A 17,372-nucleotide genomic window follows, 5' to 3' on the forward strand; every position below is an offset into this window, starting at 1 on the left:
GTTTCCTTTTTTTTTTTTTTTTTTTTTTAGTTAGTTTCGTAGAGATCTAGAGATGCATGTATCACGGAATCGAACCCTCTGAATTTTGCTAGAATATGAATTAATATAAATATAAATTAGTCGATTAATTAAAACAATATAAATTAGCCAATTATATTATTATGCAATTATATTGTTGTATTATTCAATTATATTAATTTACAATGTAAATTAACATCAGTCAATTATATTATTATATTAGTCAACTATATTAATTTACAATGTAAATCAGTATTAGTCAATTATACTATTATATAATTATATCATTATATTAGTCATATTATATAGTTATACTATTATATTAGTCAACTATATTAATTTACCATGTAAATTAATATTAGCCAATTATATTACTATATTAGTCAACTATATTAATTTACAATGTAAATCAATATTAATCAATTATACTATTATATTAGTCAACTATATTAATTTACCATGTAAATTAATATTAGTCAATTATATTACTATATTAGTCAACTATATTAATTTACAATGTAAATCAATATTAGTCAAAAATATATATATTATATTAATCAACTATATTAATTTACAATGTAAATGAATATTAGTCAATTATATTATTATATAATTACATTATTATATTAGTCAACAATATTACAATGTAAATTAATATTAGTCAACTATACTATTATATAATTATATTATTATATTAGTCAAAAATAATAATTTACAATGTAAATTGATATTAGTCAATTACATTACTATATTAGTCAACTATATTAATTTACAATGTAAATCAATATTAGTCAATTATACTATTACACAATTATATTATTGTATTAGTCAACTACATTAATTTACCATGTAAATTAATATTAGTCAATTATACTATTATATAATTATATTATAACATTATAATATTAATTTACAATGTAAATCAATATTAGTCAATTATATCATTATATAATTACATTATTATATCAGTGAACAACATTACAATGTAAATTAATATTAGTCAACTATACTATTATATAATTATATTATTATATTAGTCAACAATAATAATTTACAATGTAAATTGATGTTAGTCAATTATATTGTTATATAATTATGTTATTATATTAGCCAATTCTTATATTAATTACATTAATTATTATATTATTATATTAATTTACAATTATATTATGTCCAACAACACTTGAATGATTCGAAGAACCTAGAATACCTTTTGTCACTCGTTTTGGCGCACCCTCTATCTACATCATTTGTTTCCGTTCGACACAGCACGTTTACCGTGGCTGTGTAAAGTTTGTAAAGTTTGGCGTGCGGAAGGAATGCAGGTCTGATTGGCCACAGCACAACAAGCCGTCCTTCTCGCGCAATCATTTTCATTGAATTTTTTATATCTCTATCAGAGTTTCTTTTTCATCACGTTGCACGCAAACGATATGCAGCGCTACACACTACCGCGTTCCGGCTACGTGGTATCGCGTTAATCCACTAGCACGAAAAGAATTGCATAAGGAAAATCTTGGCCGGTTTTACGTAACAATCACGTACAACGTGCACGTAATATGTATACCGTTCGTCAGATTTTAATGTACTTTACGTAAGAGATTAATCACCTACGCGAACATTCTACAACGATTTTAAGAGAATTAGAAACCAAACTGAATTTGTCAGGTGGATATCTTTCATTCGGTGTTTAGATTAATATTACAGTCGACGTTGTTTATTGCAATGAACGTTCTAAAACATTTTAAGTTAAATTAGGGACCAAACTAAATTTGTAGAGCTGATGCGTTTCATTCTGCGTGTATCAATGTTATAATTGACATTATTTATTATAATTATATTATAATATTACAATATAATTGTATAATAATAATAATATTGTTATAATAAATTCTACAAGATTTTAAGAGAAAAATTAGAAACCAAACTAAATTTGTAAAAGTGGTGTCTTTCATTCTGCGTGTATCAATGTTATGATTGACATTATTTATTATAATAATATGATATTAATTAATATATAATATAATTAAATTATATTATAATATTACAATATAATTATATACTAATATTATTGTTATAATAAATTCTACAAGATTTTAAGAGAAAAATTAGAAACCAAACTAAATTTGTCTTTCATTCTGTGTGTATCAATGTTATAATTGACATTATTTATAATAATAATAATAATAATATGATATTAATTAATATATAATATAATTAAATTATATTATAATATTACAATATTACAATATATTACAATATAATTATATACTAATTATATATAATTATATTACAATATAATTATATACTAATATTATTATTATAATAAATTCTACAAGATTTTAGGAGAAAAATTAGAAACCAAACTAAATTTGTAAAGGTGGTGTCTTTCATTCTGTGTGTATCAATGTTATGATTGACATTATTAATAAACGTTCTACAAGATTTCAAGTAAGAATTGGAAACAACTAAATTTGTAAATGTGGTATCTTTCATTCTGTGTGTATTAATTGACATTATTTATTGTAATAAACGTCCTGCAACATTTCAAATCAATTGGAAACCAAACTAAATTTGAAAACGTTGTGTCTTTCATTCTATATTCTACATTATAAATTATTTAGCGTTAGCATCAAGTTAAATTGATATTAATTTTTCAGAAACTTGACATTAACTCGACATTAATTATTGGAAGAAAGAAGCACGAGCATTTTTACGCTTAAGAAAGATCAATTACCTAAGTACCTAAAGTATTAATAATTAATTTTAGCTTCAAAGTTCAATTTATCTCCAGCTGGGGGAATGAACAGCTTGAACATACGTGGACTCTGAATAATTCACGAGTGTTCTTAAGTGTTGCACAGTTTTATTCGCGAAACGGTACATTCTATGCCCTGTATGTATATATTTCAAAGCCTGGGAAAAAATTTGCACCTGCGCGGAATTCAAGATGCCCTCTTGCTCTCCCGATGCAATGCAGATGGTCGTTAACACATTATTTTCGAACATTGAGCTGTTATTGTTAACGAGAATAGAAATTTATTCCAGCTACGCGTCATGTACGATCGTGAGAAATTTATTTAAGTCTGTTTTTGTAATTGATTGGTGTATTAGTCTCTGTATATAAGATGTCTCCCACTTGGTGGGCAAAAAATCTTAGAATAATTGCACAGAATAGTTATTATTACTCAACAAGTTGTATTTTGAAACGAATATATTATCCAATATATTGTTCAAAAAAGACTTTTGATCAAGAATGTATACATCTTTAAATATAATACATATATATGTATATAAGATTATATTTATATTTAAATATAAGAAGAGTTTATATTATATTATATATATATATATTTTTAAATATAAGAAATATAAGATCTTATGTTTAATATATATATGTATATACATTTGTTAATATTCTCCCCGCTAAAACAATGTAAACTGTTAAAGCTATGTGAAATATAAATACCACGAATAAAGTACAAAAATATCATCAAACATAGATTAATATTCATCTTTTTCAATCATTTATCGTGTTCGTTACTCCTCCAAAGAGTATATATATTTGTTCTCTAGATATATCTCTGATATATACATTTCACTGCCAATGTTTTGTCAACATTTTTCCCACTAAGAGATAATTTTAAATTAACTATGTCAAGTATAAAAATAATATTAAAACAATACCACGAATCAAATACAAAAATAATAAATAAACAGACTAATATTCATCTTTTTCTCAATCCGCGTTCATTATTTGTCCAAGATTGTTCATTACTTTTGGTCAAGAGTGTATACATTCAATTGCCATGTTGTCGGTATTTTTCCTGCTAAAACAAAAGTCTTAAAACAACGCAAATGAGTTATGTTAAATAACCACGAATCAGATACAGAAATAATATTATACACTGGACGGATCAAGTACGATGAAATAATATCAAACGCGACAGAACTGATGATTCGTCTTTTTCAATCCAAGCGCCTCATTACTTGAAAAAAAAAAAAAAAAAACCAAACAGTTTCCAAAGTTTCTGAAAGTTTCTAACGAGAAATCCGGCCTGAACTCGGCGGGAAAAGTGGATAAGAAGTTAATAACAGCTGGCAATTGAGAGCCGAGGGTCGCGAGGGCCGTAATTTTCACGCGGGATTGCCCTTCATACTGCTCCCAAAAATTAGGGGATATTTCCAAATGAATGATAGAGAAAAGAAGCATTTGATCTTTTTTTTTTTATTAAAAGCAAACGACGTAATATTTTCTGATGTTCTTGTTTAATAAAAAAAGAAAAAAAAATCGAAGCTTCTTATTCATTTTGAAATATCCCCTAATTTTTATAAGCAGTGTGTATATATATATATATATTGTAGCGTGCCGATCTAGTTCTACGTATTTTCTTTTCTTTGACGTACGAGCCGATCGGTGGCTCGCTGTCTTCAACGTTAATGGTGTGCAGCTAGTTCAAAGTAAAGTTTGATTTGTGATATTGATTAAAGAGTGTGAATTGAATCCTACGACTAACACTTTTTTGNTTTATGGTGGGGACCGATGCGATAAAGAAACTCATCGAGCCTTGGAATGAAGAGTCAAATATGTCTACAATACGGAAATGTGAGTTTGAAATATGAAATATGGTCGCGGGAGAATCCCTGCCGTAGAGAAAGTTACAAGATAGGAGTTTATTGTCCCTGGCTCGATGAATTTATTTGTCGCATCATATTTTGACCCTCATTGTGTTCGGTAAGACTGAACATATATATATATATATATATATATATATATACACACATACAAAATTAGTGTGTATGTATTAGTGTGTGTATGTCACAAAAATTAGGGGAGATATATATATATATATATATATATATATATATATACAGAATGTTCCCGGGTTAAATCGCCGAACTTTAGATATGAATTTAGAACCCTGAAACAAACAAATTTTTCTTCTGGAAGTATGCTCGCGAATGCTTCCTTCAAGAGATACTTACTACTAAAGTTATCAAGAGTTAGAAATGGACAACATTGAAATACCTGTGTTATACCGAGATCAATGCTCGTCTCCAAGCTGAAGGTAATCATTTTCACCAACATACGTAATAATTACAATTATTTTTACCAATGAATACAACAATTTTCTCTAGCAACATGCGCAATAAACCTGAATTATTTCGATGGCACGCGTTACCAAGACGCTACAACTTTAGTAGTAAATAATTCTTGATGAGGGCATTTTACGAGCACACTTATACAGGGGAAATTTGTTCCTTTTACGATCCTAAATTGATATCCAAAAGTTTGGCGATTTAACCCGGGGCAACACACTGTATGTGTATGTCGCCCTCGACGAATGAAATTTACCTCGAAGACTGTTGCTGGTGATTCGGATCGAGCAACGAGACGTCCGGATTGTCCTTCGGGCAGCTCTCGAGGCTGCTCTGCCTCTTCGACTCCGTGTCCTCGCACTTCTCCTCCTGAGTCGACCTGAGGAACGACTCCTTGTCACCGTCGATCCCGTCCTCCTTCGAGCTCCGTTGGTCCAATTGTTGCCGATTCGTCGACGCGAGCGGTAAATTATCTGCACTGCGAACCTTTCGGCACAGTTTCGACGTCGAGCCGTGCCGTCTCAAAAATTCCTGCAAACCAAAGGCAGAGACACTGCATTGCAGAGAGAGAGAGAGAGAGAGAGAGAGAGAGAGAGAGAGAGAGAGAGAGAAAGAGGGAGAGTAATCGGGAGAGAAACGCGCAGCTCTCGGCTTCTGAACTTTCCTTCTCCGTTTTGAGTCACCGCGAAATCTAAAATACACAAACACACATGCATGTACACACGCCCCTAGAGACAAATGTTGTTATTTTGTGCTTGCAGCGAAACTTCAGGTTGCTAAGTTTCGGTTTCAAAACGGTCCGAGTTTCGATTACTTCGACTCGAGAACAGAGACACTTCGTTCTGCGCCTGTGTTTGTCGCAATTATGTATTTTACTACTGCGCGCGTCGCGGGAACGCGTAACTCGTTTCACTTGAACTGTGAGAAATTATTAGGGGGCTACTAGTGAGCAATGTCGTTTCTCGATGCACTGTGCAAAGTTTTTCATTTTATTTATTAATAAATATTTTTAAATATTTTATAATTAGTTTTTTATTTTATTTATTAATAAATATTTTTAAATATTTTGTAATTAGTTTTTTATTTTATTTATTAATAAATATTTTTAAATATTTTATAATTAGTTTTTTATTTTATTTTTATTAATAAATATTTTTATTTGTGATGTAATGTAATTTAACGACATGCACACTAAATTATATATTTAATATACATTTAATTAAATATATGTTTAATATTGTACATAAATATATAATATAATGTATTTAAATATATATATTATATATTATATACATTATAATATAATGTATATAAATATATAATATTGACATACAAAAATATTATACTATATATATTTAATTAAATAACATACTTAATTAAGTTTTGTCAATACATTTAATATATATTTAATTAAATTCAAGTCAATATATTTAACTAGGTTAGAAATTATATTATAAATTATAAGTATGTTATATTTAAATATAATTCAGCAAAATAAATAATAATATTTATTACTTCTTAGTAATTTCTATCCAGAGATGGTATTCCGAGTTTAAAAAGAAAGCGACGAATTATTTTACACGGCTCGGTCGCTCGTTATGGTCCGTGAATCAGTTGCCAGCGAGAGGGGTTAAAATTGATAAACTTTTTACCAAATATATGTGCCGTAGTAAATAACTATTGTATATTTTCAGACGGCACTCAAACTTATCATGACGGTACTCATATTATAATTTAATAAATAAAATAATAAAATTTAATTTCAATATATTTATGCTTAATTATATTAATAATAATTTGATAATTTTATAATAGAATGAATTATTTATGAATTTTCAATAATTTCATTAATTAGACCTTTAAATATTATAAAAAGTTCAACAAAAATAATTAGAATTTTATATTATTCAGTTTCATCTTTATCATCAATTATATTTACATTTTTTTATCATTAATAATAATTTAATTATATTTCCATATATAAATTCAAAATTTTTAATAAATTGTTTTTTATTAACATTATTTTTAAAGATAAGAATATTTCCATTTCAACGTAGATAATAGTTGCGTAACTGTCAATGAATTTACTTCCGTGAATTACACTGAGTGTACATTATGTCAACGAGCGACAATATTTAACCATCATTAACGCAGATTAAAATTGATTAAAATTAATACTTTACAGCAAATAATTTCCGCGTATATTTTTAGACTGCACTCAAATTTTATCAACGTAGATAATAGCTTAATGAATTTTCTACCACGTTAAGTGTACATTACATCATCGAATATGTCAATGATAATATTTAACTTATCTTTAACATCGATGAAAATTGATACGCTTTTTAATTTAATTTTATTTATTACACTTTCTATATTTTTATTTTATATTTATATATATATTATATTTTTAAATATTATATATTTTATATCATAATATATTATAATATTTAAATATATTATGAAAATATATTTCTATTTTATTTTATACTTATATTTTTATTTCACATTTTATATAAAATAAAAACATATTTATTTATTATATTTATATAAAATAAAAATATATATATTCATTTTATCTTTTATATTTTATATAAAATAAAAATAGATTTAAATTTTTAAATATTTGTTATACTTTTATTTTATTTATCATAGATATATGTCCGCAGCGAATAATCTTGTAAACTTCCGCGTATATTTTTAGACGGTGTTCAAATTTTATCAACTTTTGTAGTTGGTAAATAAGTCGCGTATCGTTGCAGCCGCTAATGAATTTTCTATGCTAAGCAGTTTGAACACTCTCGCGAATTAGGGTGTACGTGTGCACGTACGTGATGATGTAATACATTCTGTTTTTTTTTTTTTTTCGTTTTACGAAGAACGTTTCGTGTTTCAACCGTGTTATCTACAATTATGCATCTATCGATTGCTACTCCATTTAGAAGAAAATTCACACACACACACACACATATACACGTGAGCGATGAAAGTATAATAGTAATTGTTCCCCCGTTGCACTAATTATTATTCGACGAAAATGAAGTCAATTTGTCACGATTTGGCAGACAGAGTGACGTCAGGAGCGTGTGTCTACGATTAATTTCGTACAAAAGTACAAAAAAAAAAAAAAAAAAAAAAAAAAAAAAAATACATGCAGGCCGTTAAAAAATGCAGTACACCGTGATTACCAGTTGGGACCGGTCGGTCCATGCTACCCCCAGAAAATGAATTTAACGACTTCCTTACGAGTAAACCACGAACTTATTGATCAACCTGTGAACTACACTTCACCTCCAACTACCTTGAACTTTAACGTTTGACGTGTCTATTTTGTACGGTCTCTTTCGCGTTCGTTACATATTTCAATATCCGGACGCGTCGCGCTTCGGGCGTGTGGCACTTTCGAAAAAAAGAAAAGAAAAAAAAAAAAAAAGAAAAAAAGAAAAAGAAAAAGAAAAAAAATTCGCACGGCGTGCGAAACACGACAGTTTCCCCGGGACATTTAGGTTGATAAACAAAAAAAAAAAGCTGTCGGTGTTGTGTACGAAGCGAGTACACAGATCGATTTTGGAACAACGCTTCGACGATCGATAATTCCGTTGCTTCGTGCCTTGTGTTTCGCTACGATAATCTGTTGCGAAAATTAATAATAATCATCTGGCATACTGGTTATTTATTAGGCCCAGTTCGAAAAAGCAGTTTGAAAAAGAAAATGTCTCTGAAAAATAGGTGGATGTACTTTGCAAAAATCTATTGTGAAAATTAATAATTATTAGCATTGGTACTGATTATTTATTAGACCCGGTTTAATAAGTAGTTTGAGTATGTTTCTGAAAAATAGATGGATGTACTTTGCAAAAATCTATTGTGAAAATTAATAATTATTAGCATCGGTAATGATCGTTCGTCTAGCTTAAGTATTTTGAAAAAGTATGTTTCTGAAAAATAGGTGGATGTACTTTGTGAAAATTAATAATTACTAGCATTGACACTGATTATTTATTAGACCCGGTTTAAGCAGTTTGAAAAAGTATGTTTCTGAAAAATAAATGGATGTACTTTGTAAAAATCTATTGTGAAAATTAATAATTATTAGTATCGGTAATGATTGTTCGTCTAGTTTAAGTATTTTGAAAAAGTATGTTTCTGAAAAATAGGATGTACTTTGTGAAAATTAATAATAATTATCAGCATACTGATTATTTATTAGTTTAAGCAGTTTGAAAAAGTATTAGTTTAAGCAGTTGAAAAGTATATTTCTGAAAAATAAGTGGATGTACTTTGAAAATGTTTGAAATGGTGTAATGATTAATTAAATTGCGAAATTTAGAAAATTCTGATCGAGTTTACCTTAATATTTGTATATTTATTTATTGATAATAAAATATAATTAGCGGGTAAATAAGTTATTGATTAAAATGAAGTTATTAATTAACGAAATTTCGTGATCAGTGCTCTCTTGGATATTTCACTTTTCGTAAAATAAAAATTCTCAAATTCTTCCTTACCCTGGTGGATGTACACTCAAATAATCAGTCATCTTCATTTTATCATATTATTTTCCCAATCATTTGCGTAGCTTGAAATTCCTTTAATTGACCAAACGAGCAATACACCATTGTTCGATTAAATCCATTATTTGCCAAATGCTAAAAAACATTGTTTCAAAAATTGATTTACAAGTTATTAAAATATTCAGTATAAATATCCTATTGTTCATTCTATAATTAATGTAATGCAATAGTATTATAAATAGAAATAATAAAATTATGTTTAATATATAATTATTTTAATTTACTACATATAATATATTTGACCAAATTATAATATATAATAAATTAATTATAATATAATTGACGAATTATAATATATAATAAATTATAACATAATTATTATATTATATATTAATTATTATATTATAATAATATATAATATAATTATTATATTATATATTATAATATATTATAATATAATTGACGAAATTATAATATATAATAAATTAATTATAATATAATTGACGAATTAATATATAATAAATTATAATATAATTATTATAATTTATTATATGTTATAATTATAATGTAATTATAATAAAAATTTATATATTTTAAAATTATAGGAATCATCATCCGACAATAAATTTCGCCATCAGGTAACTAGAACATAAAGAACATCCAACGATCGTTCACCAAAGGGGACTTTCGTCAATTTTCTAGACTAGATTTTCAAGATTCGTTGCTCCTTTGCCTGTCGTGACCGCGAATTGACAGGAAGGTTGATACGAAGTCAGGGTCCGATCGAATGTTTCGAGGACGTGGATCAAACGGTTAATTCATCCTCTGTGTGTATGTGTGTGTGTGTGTGTGTGTGTCACGGCGGCTGGAAATTGGCCGAGTTGTTGCGCTCGGCCGACATTCATTCGATTACAACGTACCTGGGATAGGAAGCCGGCCACGTCGATGGCGCTGTTCACCCGCGGCCTCGAGGTTTTCGGCCATCCTAGACCGCCTCCGCTATCCAAAGAGTCCACGTGATGGCTCGACCAGTGCAGATGCTGGAAAATGCGGCCACCCGATTAGAAATTTGTGCACCAAGTGTTTCGCCGCGGCGCCAATTGTTGCGCGACCCATATATATATATATAAAAAAAAAAAAAATTGCATCTCAATCCGTGTGATCTTTCTCTCTCAAGCGTGATATATACATATATATATATATCCAGAACAAGGCAGACAAGGGACACGAAGAAGTTGTCCTCACCCACTGAGAATAGAATTGACTCACCGTGTAGTGACACACATTCTTTTCTTTTCTCTCTTCAGATTTCAGAGAGGAAACTGTAATTTTGTGTATTATTATTATTATTATTATTACTATTATTATTATTATTATTATTATTATTATTATTATTATTATTATTATTACTTGTCACGTACGTTACGTATTTAATAATAACGAAGTTAAAACGATATCAATACACCGACATAGATTCATTATGTTAATTTGGTGGCGAAATTAAATCAACGGTGCGACGCAATGTGTTGCATATTTGCAATTCATGGCGACGTTTTCGCGAGTTACTGCCCGGCAAAAGGCAAACGAAATTGCCTGTCGCTTTTCAGCGCAGTTTTCAGCAGTCGCATCCTGCCTAGCGTTACGTAAATTATGTAATTTAATGAACATTAATTTGCAATCTCCGTACAATCTGTGATTAACCTCCTGCGCTAGTAACTGATTCGCGGACCATAACGAGTGACCAAACCGTGCACAATAATTCGTCTTCTTTTTGAATTCATTCGATATATCACTGGATAGAAATTATTGTGAAGTAATAAATTTATTATTTATTTTAAATACACTTCAGACTGAGAAGAATAGTGCAATTTTTGGCCAAATATTGTCGACTTTTGGAATTCATTCGGTATATCACTGGATAGAAATTACTAAAAAGTAATAAATTTATTATTTCGTTTCGCCTATATTTCACTGTACTTGAAACTGAGAAAATTGCAATTTTGGGCCAAATATTGCGTGGCACGTCATCTCAGCGCGAGAGGTTAAGTAACGATAATACGACGGGAACAATAAATCCCAAATAAACGATTGAATCTTATAGTCTGTCAATGATCGGACAATTCTATTCTCAGTATCTTTTGAACAACGAATTGTTCGGACAATACACAACAATTTTGCAACGTAAAATAATCATTTATAAACGAACTTTTGTTAGTGCGATATCTGCCTGTTCGTCGGTACCTGTTCCGTAAGGTTTTCGTTTCGTTCGTTCATCTCTCACTCTCGTTTAAACATTACCGTTTCATTTTGTATAATCATGTAACTGCGGATATCGAGTGATTTGCAATTATGCAAAATGGTGCTTACAATACGTTAATTAACGATCGTTTCTCGTTATGTATGCGCGTGTATTATTATACACATATATTATCCTCGGATGAAACGCAAAGTGTAATAATAATACGTACTTTCATCTTTGATGTAACATCACGTACAACGAAGATGATAAAAATCTGTGGAGAATCCAGTTCGCGTTCAATACAATAATATTGACCGTCGTTTTCTTCTACAAAGTTACGCTAGTGGATCCGAATTTATCTAGGAAACCATCTTAATCTGACAATCTCTGTGTGCAAGATCTATTTTAACCAAAAATTCATTCTGTTTCCATTGAATTATGTTATAAATACTTAAACAATAATACTGAAACAATAATAATATTGAAATAATTTGTCACATCATTATTGAATACTTAAGAATTTTATATTGAAAATTTCGCCAACTAATCTGACATTCGATAAGTAACGACAGATTGAAAGAATCAATTGCAAATTAAATCAACTGTAAAATTTCATCCGAGTGATTGCTATCGTCGCTATAGCGATAATAATCTCCCACGGAAAGCATTTAGACGTGAACGTTATGCGTAAAATTTAACGACAAATGCGACGACAACTCTTATTTAAACAGTCGTAAGCGTTTCTTTCAAAGTGGGCCAAGCATCTTTACCTGGTGACAGAGAGATAACAATAATCGTAAATGCAAAGCGTCGGTGGTGATTTTCTGCTGTGCGCACATTATCCTTACGTCAATTCTGTGTGTTGCTTTTGAATCACGCGTTGCCACTCGTGTGCAGAGTCGCATCACCATTTGCTAAATGTGCGAAGAGAGACTTGTGCTTGTCAGTCAGAAATTGATTGCAGTAACACACGTGTGTGACTAGTCGAAAGCGTACAACAGTTTTACCCGATGTCGACACAGTTCCAAGCAAGTCAAACAATATTTATACGAAACTAAAAGGAGAAAAAAAAAAATCGATGCAAATGAAAGGAGGAACGATTGGCTAACATTTCTATTGGGGTGAAAGTCGAAAATCTCTCGATTAATCGTCTTCTCGTTTATAGGTTGGTTACGTTCGTGCTGCGAGAGAACAAAGGCAAGTCGCAACATCTGTTGCTTCCTGTTTTTATTTTATTTTCATTGAATTTTTTTTTTTTTTCATTGAATTCTTTTTTCCGCGGAAAAATTAATTTTTTTCCATCCGCGTAAAACGTTTCATTTGTAACGTTTCATTTCTCTCTCTCTCTCTCTCTCTCTCTCTCTTTCTCTCTTTTTAAATTAAATGAAACGAAGGGACGAGCTCTCGTTTCACTCGCACGCTGTAATTATTCGCTTTTCTCACTTCAATTAACGAAGGACCTCGGAATTGTAATTCTCCCGGAGGAGAGAGGCTCGAGTTCACAGTTTTTGTTTCGCATCGTTCCGATATCCTTTGATCAACGATGTCAGTCCGCTAACAATGTAATTTTCACCAATGCGTCGTTATCAACGTGAACACGGAGGATTTCAGAGGTGGAATTTCCCCGGGAGAGGAAGAATTCGAGTTCACTTCGTTCCGTATCGTATCGATTCTTTAATTAACGATCCCACTCGTTGTCGATGTAACTTTTTACCGATATATATATGTATATATATGTATATATAAAGGGTGAGTCTCGTAACGTGACGACATTAAATAACTCATAAAATATTGGTTGTACGAAAAAATGTTTCAGATAAAAGTTGCATGGTTTTCAGGGAGACACATGCATACTGCAATCAGTTTTATATTATTTTGCTTTTTTATCAAGGTACGAAGGTCACTTTCAATCTTTCAAATGGAATAGTGAATATTTCTTCCCGAATTCGGATAAAGCGTTGAATTCTACGTGAAAAAAATATTATACCAAGTAGGGTCTAAAATACATAGTTACTGAGATCAACGGTTTTTTCTAATACAATGTAAGAAAATATTTTGCTAATATCTCAGTAACTATGTATTTTAGACGCTATTTGGTATAATAGTATTATATATTTTATATAATAGTATTAAAATACTATTATTATAATAGTATTAAATACTATTATTATACTAGTATGCTATTATAATATTACTATTATAATATTAATATTATACTATTTAATACTATTATAATATACTAGTATATTATTATAATACTATTATAATATAATATACTAGTATACTATTATAATAATACTATTATTATACTAGTATACTAATATAATATACAAGTATACTATTATAATAATACTATTATTATAATAGTATACTAATATAATATACTAGTATACTATTATAATAATACTATTATTATACTAGTATACTATTATAATACTATTATACTATTTAATACTATTATAATAATAGTATAAAATACTATTATTATAATAGTATTAAAATACTATTATTTCGTTTGGTATAATAATATTTTTTACATAGAATTCAACGCTTTATTCGAATTAGGGAAGAAATATTGACTATTCCATTTGAAAGATTGAAGGTGATCTTCGTACCTTGATAAAAAAGCAATTACAGTACTATATATCCATCTGAAAACCATGCAACTTCTGTCTGAAACATTTTTTCGTACAACAAATATATTTTATGAGTTATTTAATGTCGTCACGTTACGAGACTCACCCTGTATATATCGACGGCCAACAACACGGAGAATCGCAATGGATACAGATTTGAAACCGAAACGCGACAGAAACGGTGAAATTGAAGCGACGAGATTGAGTTTCGCGGGATTTAAATACCGAATTTCCGACCGATAATTTAAAGCTTCCAGCTTTAATATAATATTTTCATTATCTTCCTTTTAATTCAATAACTCCGCCAGCATGCATGCTGGATGTCTCATTTTAATCTACAAATGCAATTTTATCTCCGAAACCATTTGGTCATTTAAAGAATGTCTGAAATGCATTTTCTTTTTTTTTTCTTTTTTTTTCTTTTTTGGTTTTAAGAGAACGGCAATTTGGTAGGTGAACTTACAAGGAGATACGATTTTTTTCAAGTATAATTATGTAATTTCTTTTGCATTAGTCGATGCAAGCAGGTCTCTGCAAAAAAAGTTTATTAACCTTGCTGTGCAATTAAAATTACTTTTAGGAGATATTTTTTTTTGATAAATATCGCTTAAAAAATAACTCATATATATTTTTTATATTTTTAAACCTATGGATAAAAGGCAGGAAATCTTGTACTTCCTCGTATAATAGATTTTATAAAATTGAAATTACAGTCGTCTCCTGAATTAATACTTAACTATAGTTAACTAATAAACATAACAACGATAACAACGAATAAGTTTACTAATAAAATAAGCTTACTAATTTTCGATATATATATAGATTAATACTTTTTTTTTTTTTACAGAAAGTGACCTACTCATGTCGACTGACGTGAAAACAATTATATAAATGTACTCGAAAAAATAGTAGTGACCTTCGTATCTTTCGACAATCTAAATTTTGAGAAGATAAATTACTGCTCTCTCAAGACAAAGAAAAATGCATTCGACACATTTTTCTGTCCAATAGAATTGGAAATGTCTAATAGTTTCTGAGACAATTGCACTTATAAATTAAAATGGGACATCCTATATATATATACATACATATTATCGTCTGTTTCACCGACAAAATGTGAATTTCGGTCAAATTATTTAAAAATTACTATACATCTTTCACTTTGTGCTACGGAAATACATAAATATAAATATAAATATAAATATAAATATATATATATAAAATTATAAATTATATTTATTATATTAAAAAATTTATATTTAAAAATATGATTAAAAATATTTATTATATTAAAATATTTATATTTAAAAATATTAATATAATAAATATATATTAAAAAATAAATATTTATTATATTAAAAATTAAAAATTATATTTATTATATTATATAAATATATATTTTATATAATATAAATATTATATATTTTACATTAATAAATATTAAATATATAATTATATAAATAAGTAAATAAATAAATAAATAAATAAAAATATATATATATATAGAGAGAGAGAGAGAGAATGAGAGACGAAATTCACATTTTGTCGGCGAAACAGACGAGAAGCCAGCGTAAAACGTTTAAAAGGCGAAACTTTGATACGATACGAACAATTCTTCCTCCGTATTTTTACGCTTCCTGTGTTTCATACACCGTCGTTCTTTCTTTCAAGCGTGGAGACCGAACGATTCCGTGGATGTACCGACGACCCCGTGGAGTTCCCCCTTTCTTTTTCCCAGCCCCGTTTCCAATCCGTTTTTCGCGTCGTTGGAATTTAATTAGGCACCACGAGTCCTGCACGAGTTCAGCACCGCTGTACATCCCGATACCGACACCGGATTTCCTGTCTCCAGCTGATCCCGTAGGAAGCGATCTCGTCGCCAGAGATTTGAGTCAGGAAGCTATTACAAGGCACACTATCTAGCAGAGCAATGTTAAAAGGTCAGATCACCAGCACGCAACGATTTTACGACGTTTCTCTACAGCTTTCGTCTCTCCCAATGTCGGAGACATTGTGTATATGTGTGTGTGTGTGTGTGTGTGTGTGGGAGGAACATCGCTGATTTAATCACGGTCAAAGCGCGCGTACGTATTTATTGTTCGATCGCAACACGGAACGTTGCCTTCCTGTTCCTCGTCGACGACAATTCGTTTCGTTTTGTTTTGTTACTTCGCAGCATGTTTCGTTTTGCAAATCTCTCAAGGACGGAGCAGCACGGAATTTCGCGGGTGCTGCCTGTCCCCGTTATTGATTTCCAATTAAATTCTTACTTGTTATACTGCTGTACCGTACCACGCTGCCGTATCGTTTCTTAATCGTCTGTTCTTAATTGCCCCATTCGACGTTCAAACCGAAGGTTAGTAGAGACTGCTGCACGTATACATAATGGGTGTCCCATTTCAATCAATGAACGCAATTACCTACGAAATTATCATTCTCGAACTTTCCTCGCATTTTTCTCTGTTTAGAGTAATTTTGGTGTTTGTCCTTAGAGATAGACACGCCACTGTTATTTTTTTCAAAGCGCAGTTAATTGTAATTGCAATTCTCTGTAGTTAATTGTAATTGTGGTTTGTTTGTAAATGTATAGTAATTGTAATTGTATTTTTCTTTTTTAAGCATACTCAGTGTTTGTCTTTTTTCGTCTTTCGTGTGACAGACAATAGTAAAATTAATAGTCAATTAATAGCTTTCGAAAGTTGACTATTGACGTAAAAAAATTACATAATTATGCTTCAAACATATATAAATTTTAATAATATATAAAATTTAATAATAATGACCTTTGTATCTCCTGCACGCGTCTATCTAAAGGCAAACTAAGCGTGCTAAATTAAAAAAATTACATAATTACGCTTGAAAAAA

The 17,372-nt window shown here is 29.5% G+C and overlaps 1 protein-coding gene across 9 annotated transcripts in view; it reads right to left on the reverse strand.

Annotated features, from left to right (window-relative positions):
• The window catches only part of LOC122528986, a 70,632-nt gene that overhangs the window by 6,602 nt on the left and 46,658 nt on the right, over positions 1-17,372 (reverse strand). For 8 of the 9 annotated variants that reach the window (XM_043654683.1, XM_043654684.1, XM_043654686.1 and 5 more), the window contains 2 exons: positions 10,553-10,672; positions 5,375-5,649 (listed from right to left, as the gene is read on the reverse strand). In XM_043654683.1, the coding sequence (XP_043510618.1) occupies positions 5,375-5,649; positions 10,553-10,672 (395 nt within the window). Of the gene's footprint in view, positions 1-3,443; positions 3,849-5,374; positions 5,650-10,552; positions 10,673-17,372 lie in introns of those variants that run through there. The other variant, XM_043654692.1, reaches the window with a different exon arrangement.

This window comes from Frieseomelitta varia, unplaced genomic scaffold (assembly GCF_011392965.1).
Source record: "Frieseomelitta varia isolate USP_RPSP 00005682 unplaced genomic scaffold, Fvar_1.2 scaffold_274, whole genome shotgun sequence".
In the NCBI taxonomy this organism is placed as follows: Eukaryota; Metazoa; Arthropoda; class Insecta; order Hymenoptera; family Apidae; genus Frieseomelitta; species Frieseomelitta varia.